This window comes from Olea europaea, chromosome 8 (genome assembly GCF_002742605.1).
Source record: "Olea europaea var. sylvestris chromosome 8, O_europaea_v1, whole genome shotgun sequence".
In the NCBI taxonomy this organism is placed as follows: Eukaryota; Viridiplantae; Streptophyta; class Magnoliopsida; order Lamiales; family Oleaceae; genus Olea; species Olea europaea.
The window spans coordinates 21,092-30,946 of record NC_036244.1 but is presented as its reverse complement, the minus strand read 5'-3'; the positions used below and the strand labels follow the sequence as shown (position 1 = coordinate 30,946).

Below are 9,855 nucleotides of genomic sequence, written 5' to 3'. Positions count from 1 at the left end.
CCTTAGTCACCGAATTTTGGATCTTTTACGATTTAGTAATTCTCCCCAAATTTGCCAACTTTTGCTTATTCCTTTCAATTTCATCAACCTATGTCACAACATCAAAACACACATTAAAGCGCTCTAAAACTTGTAAGAATTAGCTAAATATCAAGTTTCAATGGTGTCTAAAGTATGGGTGAAATGTACTCGTCAGTATCAAAATACAATACTCGTAAAATTTATTGAAAATAAGTTTAAAAATGTTTTAGACAAATGAACCTTACATATGATCACTCTCTTTTGAGCAACCTCAATCTCAAATTGCAACATTCAACATAAGTGTAATTGGATTTAGACTATTCAACTTTTTAATTATACATTTCATTTTATTTCTTAAAAATCTACTAAAAGTCTAAATCAAATAAGATTTTGAATTAGATATTTGTCATTGACGGAGAAAAGGTCCTAGCAGATGGGAACCCAACCCAACAAAGGTCTTCGTGTTTTCTGTTCTTTGTATTTTTTTATTATTTTTTATTTTTTTATTTTTTTTGCAATCTAGGGCCTTTTAATGTAAAGTTGCCAGTTTTAACATTATAAATTGTAGTTACTGAGTTTAGATTTGGGTTGATCTTTTGAAATAAAGAATTTGTTTAAAAAGGATTTGAGAAATTAAAAATGAAAAACAATAGAATAATTTCTTTATAGGTGATATTATCATGAGATTTTCCTCACATTTTATTCATTTTCTTTCTTACTTTTATTTGAGAAATTTGTGTCGAACCCCTTTCATCCACCCTACTTTTTTCTCGTGAGAGCCACAGATATGGATACACAATACAAATACAAATATAGACATGATATGACACAGATATATTGACATTGATTTTTAAAAAGAATACATCGTCGTCACAGAGTTACATTCTCTAAAATTCTAAACAACAAATATTAATCTTTACTATATATATATATATATATATAGGACTCAAAACATGACATGTTAATACTTGTTCGAGAAATGTCCTTAAAGTATCTCTTGTGGTAGGAAAATTAAAACATATAGGATAGATCATGTGACTTGTTGAATATAGTTTTTAAAGTTTTCAAGAAGTATTCCCATCCTTTTGTGACTTTTCTATCTTTATGTCCCAATCCTCTGCTACTTGAGAGTCTTGAGAGAATCTAAGTACTAAGGACACTCGAAGTGGTGACTGATGATGACTTGTTTAGGTGAAAGTAAGACAATTAAATGACAATTGTAATATATAATCAACATCTTTGAAATAAAAGAAATGTTATATTTTAACGAGAATATGCTATTTTGAAATATTAGACAATTATTTGCTAACTTGGTTAGTATTTCTCGTAAGAACATTTTCAAGAGGCTATTTAAACATAAGATATTCTCTATTTTAAAGAGTTAAGCCCTCCAATTGAAGCCTGCTAAAAAAGAATTGAAACAGTTCACAAAAAATCATGTCTGATTGTTCCTTCTGGATGGGATGAGGACAACGACAACGACAACGATTACAAAAAACATAAACAATATGATTGCTTTGATACTATTGAAAATCAATCAACTATATATATATATAATTTTTTTTTGCTTTTTAAATTTATTGATAATCTCTAAATTACAAATGTGCTTTTTAAAAGAATAATGCTATATAGCCTCTCTGAGGTTGCAATCGCAGTCTAGATGGTGCTTTTCATTTAACCTATCGTTTAGCGCTATTTAAATTGGGGTTGCAATTCCAATGAAACTAAATATCTTTACTATATTGAAAAATAGAGATTTTCTTTAACATACTCTAGGCACCCGATTTACTAATTAAGTGGGTTTAGTAATACGAAGTTCAACAATTTAAGTTTTAATGTGCGCAAGAAATTAATCATTTAACATATATTAAGGGACAACTGCAATGGGGTCCCTAATCTTTGTGATGAGTGCAAATAGGTCATCAACCTTTCAAATCTTGTCGTGTCGTTTTCAACATTTCACAAGTATAATAGACGAGTTCTTTCTGTACAAAATTCATCCACACTATTCTTGAAATAGCATGTACAAGTACAATGCACGTCACGTACAATTTCAAACAAAATAACTATTAAGTGTACTTTGTGAAAGGTGTTCAATATGTATTGATCATAGTTATGAACAATGATGATAAAAAAATTAGCAAAAAAAATAAAAAAAATCCTCTTGACTCTAAAGATTGATTTGAATTTTTTAATATGAGAGATCAAGGATACAAGTTTCTCAAGGACCCGAGATCGCACCAATATTATAGAATATAGACAACGGCCAAGGCAACAAGTTCTCATAGATTTGGACTCAGATCAACCTTGTACTCGTCTGTATAAAGGATTAGACTCACAAAGTGGCTCAAAACCCAACACAGAGGCAGTCTCTTCAATGGCACGAAAACTCTCCAAAAACTAACAAAAACTCTTCACAATTTGAAACTAAAGAATCACCAAGACTCTACACAAACAGAATCACTAGGAAACCAGGGGTTTAATGGCTAAAGGAAGAAATTCACAAGGAAGGAAAAGAGGCAAAGACACCAAGTCTCGAAGAGGAGAGACCCAAAAGGTTCCACAAAAATCTCAAGAAGTGGCGCAAGAATAATAACTCAAAAACTAGAGCCAAAAGTCTCAGACCATCTATTTATATTAATGGGTCATCACCGTACATGTTAGGTTTAGGAGATCAAACGGACCAGAGCGACATACATGGGTCAGACGGTTTAGGCCAAGTCATAAGAGTCCATCGCAGTAGATTATTGGGCAACGGCTTAAGTAGTATCCGTTAGATCAATCTATCATCATAGCCCACATGGGCTGGACCACCAAGAAAATGGCATCACAACCCAATAAATCTCTCCCTTGATGCCAATGATCAGAAACCATACAAAGAAAAGAAATTATAACAATAAACTTCACAAGCGATTGATATAACTCTTCCAAATCATCAGCACCAAACCAAATACACCTGCACCAACACAAAGTTTACCCAGTTTCAATTCTTAAAGTTGCAAACATGACTTAAACTTATTTAAAGGAAGTACCTTAGTACCCATATCGTCGGGGTTAAACTGAGTAGGGATTTTCTCAAACAAAATAGATTCTTTTTGCCCAACATCTCTTATAAAATACATTCTTATATCTATATGTTTAGTTCTTTCATGAAAAATTGGATTTTTACATAAATGTATAGCACTTTAACTATCAAAATATACAACAGCAGCATCAGTAGATTCATTTACCTCATTTAGAGCCCTTTCAGTCATAAGGCCTCTTTAATGGCCTCGGTAGCAGCCACATATTCAGCTTCTGTAGTTGATAAGGCTACAATTGATTGCAATTAAGACTTCCAACTAATACAAGTGTCACAGAAAGTAAACATATAGGTTGTAGTTGACTTCATGTTATCTCTGATACTGGCATAATTAGAATTCACATATCCCTTTAAACTAACTCCCTCTTTACTAGATCTAAAACATAAGCCTAAGTCTGTTGAGCCTTTTAAGTACCTTAATAACCATTTCATTGCATTCCAATGTTCAGGGCCAGGGTTGGATATAAATCTACTTAAGATACTTATAGCATGTGCAACATCGGGTCAGGTGCAAATCATGGTGTACATTACAGATCCCACAGCATTAGAATATGAGACTTTTTCCATATATTTAATGTCATATTCATTAGGTGGTGATTGATCTCCACTCAACTTAAAATGACATGCAAGGGGTAATGTCACAGATATAGAATCATGTATAGCAAACTTGGATAACACCTTTTTCACATAATCAGTTTGTGACAAAATTAACAACTGTTGTGACCTATTGCTCTTAATATCCATCCCTAAAATCCTTTTAGCATGCCCTAGGTCCTTCATTTCAAATTCAACACTTAGCACCTTTTTAATCTCATTTTCTGGCCAATTAGCAACATATATTCCACATATAATAGCAAATAAACAATTACACAGTTGCTGGTATCCTTTTTAAAATACAAGCAATGGTTAAAAGAACTTCTCACTAAGCCAACTGAAGACACAAAGTTATCAAAGCATTTGGACCATTGCTTAGGAGTTTGTTTTAGGCCATAAAGTGATTTTTTTAACGAGCATACATGATCATATTTTCTGTTATCAATGAAACATTGTGGCTATCTCATATACATGGTTTCATCAAGTTCACCGTACAAAAATGCAGTTTTAACATCCATTTGCTCTAATTCATAATCATATTGTGCAACTAATGCAAGCGTAACTCTAATGGTAGTATATTTCACAACAAGAGAAAAGATTTCATTGTAATCAATACTAGGTTTTTGAGTAAACCCCTTAGCCACTAATTTGGCCTTAAATCTAAGGGGCTGATTAGGGGAATTGCCTTCTTTAACAGTATAAACCACTAAATTCCAGGTCTTATTTTTTACTAAGGACCTTATTTCTTCCTCCATAGCAAGCTGTCATTCCCTAGAAAACTGACAACTAATAGCCTCTTCATGGGATTTAGGTTCCTTAAAAGTCAAATCCTGATATGACAACATAGCAAGTGACATATAGTCTTGCATCCTAATAGGCTCTCTTATTTCTTTTCTAACCGTATCCCTAGTTAATTGATAATCACTCAAAGGGTTCACTAGCTCAGCAGTAGGCTTTTGAACAGTTTCATCACCTGATTCTTCCACAATCTCATTTTCATCTTGATTTTCAACAACCAAATCAGGTAAAGGTTCAAGTTCCACTTGCAGCCTAGTATTTTCCTCTTCCTGACCCTTAGACACCTCACTAGAGGCCTTTCTATCTAAACAAGACATCTCATTTTCATTGAATGTTACATTTCTATTAGTTATCATCTCAAAATCCCCAATTTCTCTCACCCAAAGCCTGTACTCCTTCACTCCTTCAGGATATCCCATGAAAACACATTTTCGGGGATTTAGGCTCAAGTTTTCCAACACTTTAGTGTGAATATGCTGCACAACCAAAAGTTTTTAAGTGTGTATAGTCAGCCAACCTACCTGTCCACACTTTCTCAGTTGTCCTACCATCTAATGCACTAGTTGGGTTCTTATTTATAATATAAATTGCTGTCATAACATAGACTGATGCCTCCTCCACAACACTTTTGGGGGCACTTGAACTGAACATCATACATATAATCTTATCTAGAATTGTTCTATTCATCCTCTCAGCTATACCATTCTGTTCTGGAGTACATGGTACTGTTTTATGTCTCAAAACGCCATTATCCTTATACAATTTTTCAAAATCAGCACTACAAAATTCTAATCCATTAACTGTCCTTAGGATTTTAATATTTTTATCCATTTGATCTTCAATCAAAGTTTTTCAAGTCTTAAATTTTTCAAAAGTATTTGAATTTTGTTTTAAAAGAAATACCCATACTTTTCTTGAAAAATAATCAATTAAGGATAGAAAATACCTATTCCCACTTTAAGAGGTGACAGATGATGGACCCACAAGTCAGAATGTATATACTCTAGGATAAATGTAGTCTTATGTTTCCCTGTACTAAAATGAAGTCTATGATGTTTGCCTAATGTACAATATTCACAAAAAGAAATTTTAGAAATCACATCACTACCAAATGCATCTTTCTCACTTAAGATGTGTAAACCTTTCTCACTCACATGGGCTAACGTATTATGCCATTTCAATGTGGCATCACTTTCAACCATAGAGGACTCTACAGTGTGACTCAACACATTTGTCTTAGTGACATAGATCCCATTTCTTTTAATACCCTTGAAAATAACTAAGGACCCCTCAACTATTTTCAAGAAACCATCTCCAAATTTTTCTTGGAGACCTATTTCATCTAAGTTCCCAACTGAAATCATATTTCTATTTAAATTTGGTACATGTCTCACCTTTTCTAAGGTAAAGGTATACCCAATATCAAATTTTAAAGTCACACTGCCTATCCCCAACACTTTATAGGCTGCATTGTTATCCATAACTGCCTCACCCCATCTAAGTCCTTAAAATCAAGCAACCAATGCTTTCTAGAGATCATATGAAAGGTACAACATAAATCTAAGATCCACTTTACACCCTGACTTGAATTATTTGCATAATTTGCAGAATTCAAGTCAGATGTGGACTCAGTCACAACATAGATATCAACGATACCCTCACCTAGAAGCTCAACATATTCCTTTCATCAATTTTAACCTCCATTTGCTCATTTTTCTTTTTAAAGCAGTCTTTAATGTAATGCCCTGTTTTGCCACAAACATAACATTTTCTAGCTCCATTTCTAGATTTTGACCTTTTTCTACCATTCCCGTTCTTCTTGGAGGCATTATTCCACTGATTATGCTGGTTACCTTGATTATTACTCTGTCTGGTCAATGATCTACCTCTTACAAACAGGTTCTCATTCTCATTGCCATGTCTCTCAGACTTAACTTCCAATTCTTTGCTTCTTAGAGCATTAATCACTATCTCAGGTGCTAAAGACTCTCTGCCATGCTTAATAGCAGTCTTAACATCTTTATAAGCTCCAGGAATGGAATTTAGGAGAATTAAAGCTTTGTATTCTTTCGATACTTTATTCCCAGCATTAGTAATATCTTATACAAGTTTATTAAAAGTGTCAAGGTTATCATGTAAGTCTCAGGATATGTCAATTTTAAAGCTAAAGAATCTTTCCAAAAGAAATTTTTTATTTGGCAATGACTTAGCCAAATAAAAGTTCTTCTAATTTTTCCTATAAGGCTTTTGCATTATCCAATTTTTCAATGTTTCTTAATACTTGATCAGACAAGTGTAAAATAATGGAAGTATAGGCAAGCTCAGTAAATTCAGTTTTTTGTTCATTAGTCATAGTAGCAGGATATTTACCAGTTATAGCTTTAGGCACTTTCTGTTAAACAAGAACTCCCCTCATTTTTTGCTGCCAAATGGGGAAAATCCCCTTTTCCATTAAAACCCCCCAAGTCCAAACATTGTCGTTGTCATTTAAAGTTTTTAATCAACACAAGAAAATTTTTTAGGGTTAAAGTTCAGCCAGAAGTACCAAGAAGATATTTCACAGAATATATGACAACACAAAGTATCACACACAGTATGAAAATATTAGGGGAATATAACACAGTGAATATTAACAAAACAATAACCAATCAGAGAAATAACAAATCACTTCAGAATGAAGTGATGTGTCTTAAGTTCACTAAGATTCCGTGAGGTTCAAAGACCCCTGGTCAAGGCTCAACCCAAAGCCACAGTAGTGCAGTGCAAGTGTACGGTATTAATACAGAATCAGTAGACAGTCACCAAGACTAAACAATAGGTAGACAACAAGGATCAAAAATTAATTACAAATTAATCAATAGGCAGAATACATGGATCAAGAATTAATCACACAGATTAATCAGTAGGCAGTATACAGGAATCAGGAATTAATCACAGATATTAGAGAATAGGCAAACCAAGAAGATCAAGAGTTGATCACAAAAATTACTAGCATGCATGACACTTTTGTATAAAGAAAGTGTGTGCAATATCCCAAAATTCTAGAGTACCTCAACACAAGAAATATACACAATCCTAAAGCACTCAGTAAAGAATCATGTATCACGTGTAAAAGTCACAAAGAGGGTTAAAGAAATTAATCGGCAGATCATGTATCACACAGAACATCCAAGTTTTCATAATCGGTTCACCTAGAAAAAACTCAAAATCCAATTATTCCGGCAAAGTCACCAACAACAAATGTCAGTATACCAAGAAAAGGTAAAAGATCATAAATCCAAATCAAGATCTATCACTAATCAGATATAGGGTTTCCAACGACTGTTGGTCTCACAAGAATCAGGCCGTGAAAATTAATTTTCCACTACTAGAAGCTAGAGATAGGAACTCGTACGGCCTAAAAGAGGCTCTGATACCACTGTTACATCTCAAGGACCTAAGATCGTACCAATATTACAGAATATAGACAACGACCAAGGCAACAAGTTCTCATGGATTTGGGCTCAGATCAACCTTGTACCCGTCGGTACAAAGGATTAGACTCACAAAGACAGCCCCAGACCCAACACAGAGGCAGTCGCTTCAACGGAACGAAAACTCTCCAAAAACCTACAGAAACTCTTCACAAATTGAAATTGAAGAATCACCAAGACTCTACGCACACAGAATCACCAGAAATTAAGGGGTTTAATGGCTAAAGGAAGAGATTCACGAAGAAGGAGAAAAGGCAGAGACACCAAGTCTCGAAGAGGAGAGACCTAGAAGGTTCCACAAAAATCTCACGAAGAGTCGCAAGAATAATGACTCAAAAATTAGGGCCAAAAGTCTCAGACCATCTATTTATATTAATGGGTCATCACCTTAGATGCTAGGTTCAAAAAGTGTGGTCGGTTCATAAGAGTCCATCACAGTGCATTATTGGGCAAGATCGGCTAGACCGCCAAGAAAATGGCATCATAGCCCAATAAAGTTTATCCAAAGAGTTGAGAAAATAATGTTTTCAACAAGAATATAATTCTTTCGATGAAGTTCTTGGGTGTGTTTTGTAAAAATCTTAATAGATTATAAGTTGTGATTTTTACTAAATGTGTGAATAGAAAAGTGATGAACGTTATGAATCATACGTAAGGTGTAAATAAAGATAATGTTGAAGATGCTTATAAGTTTGAAGACTTTCAGCATCATTTCAAAGTTTCCTTTTCCCACAAAAATATGAATTAACAATTTTTGGTTCCTTCTGAGAATATTGGAGTTTGAACGTTGAAGAATGGAAACATTTGAACTCATTGTAAATTTTGAGAACCTTCCTTGCAATTTCCCATATATCCTAGTACGATGCCTGTTTTTCACTATCCTTGTCCAACCATACATACTTTTCCCTCTTCTCGCCAGTCAAAAGTTTTTCATCGAAATTATTCTAAAAACCCCATTAACCACGGTCGCCGCCTTCAATTCTCTCAGTCACACAAACTCACAGATTTTTCCTCAAGGTGCTAAAATGTCCATGCACAAGAGCACATCATCCTCTTCCCTAGGTCCCGGCGGCCTGGACTTAACCCAAGCCTTTTTCAAGCCCATTTCCAACGCCGATCCACCGTCACCCACCAAACGCCACACCAAAATCACCGTTGTCGGAGTTGGAAACGTCGGCATGGCTATCGCCCAGACTATCCTCACCCAAGATCTCGCCGACGAACTCGCCCTAGTAGACGCAAAGGCCGACAAACTCCGAGGCGAAATGCTCGACCTCCAGCACGCCGCCGCCTTCCTCCCCCGAACCAAAATCCAAGCCTCCCTCGACTACGATATCACTGCCGGCTCTGACCTCTGCATCATCACAGCCGGAGCCCGCCAGATACCGGGCGAGAGCAGGCTCAATCTTATTCAACGAAACCTCTCCTTGTTCAAATCTATAGTGCCGCCGTTGGCTAAGTACTCTCCGGAATGTATACTGCTGATAGTTTCTAACCCCGTCGATGTGTTGACTTACGTGGCCTGGAAGCTATCCAGGTTCCCGGCGAATAGGGTTATCGGCTCGGGCACCAACTTGGATTCGTCCCGGTTTCGGTTCTTGATCGCCGATCATCTTGATGTCAATGCACAGGACGTGCAGGTGAGTTTTTAATAATCACTTATTTTTTTTTATATTTAATCCCTTATTTTGAATATTTAGTCACTTATTTTTTACTCAAGTTTCGATTTTCTATGCACTGATTGGCATTGCTGTGAAATATTTGTCACTTTTTTGTCACTTTATATTCACGTTTTAGAGAAGACGACGTGGTTTAGTACTAGACACTAGGGAGTGGTTGTTGCAAAGCATGTGCTTTATTCTCTTTGGTTATTTAAGCACGACAAAA

At 35.2% G+C, this 9,855-nt stretch overlaps 1 protein-coding gene across 1 annotated transcript; it reads left to right on the top strand.

Annotated features, from left to right (window-relative positions):
- Positions 1 to 8,820: 8,820 nt before the first annotated feature.
- On the top strand, positions 8,821 to 9,635 carry LOC111398438 (L-lactate dehydrogenase). Its single transcript, XM_023025336.1, has one exon. It carries the CDS (start codon positions 8,994 to 8,996, stop codon positions 9,618 to 9,620), a length of 627 nt encoding a protein of 208 aa, XP_022881104.1. The 5' UTR covers positions 8,821 to 8,993; the 3' UTR covers positions 9,621 to 9,635.
- Positions 9,636 to 9,855: the final 220 nt, after the last annotated feature.

Coding starts and splice junctions, on each gene's coding strand:
- LOC111398438 (XM_023025336.1), top strand. CDS start 8,994: ATGTCCATGCACAAGAGCACATCATCCTCTTCCCTAGGTCCCGGCGGC.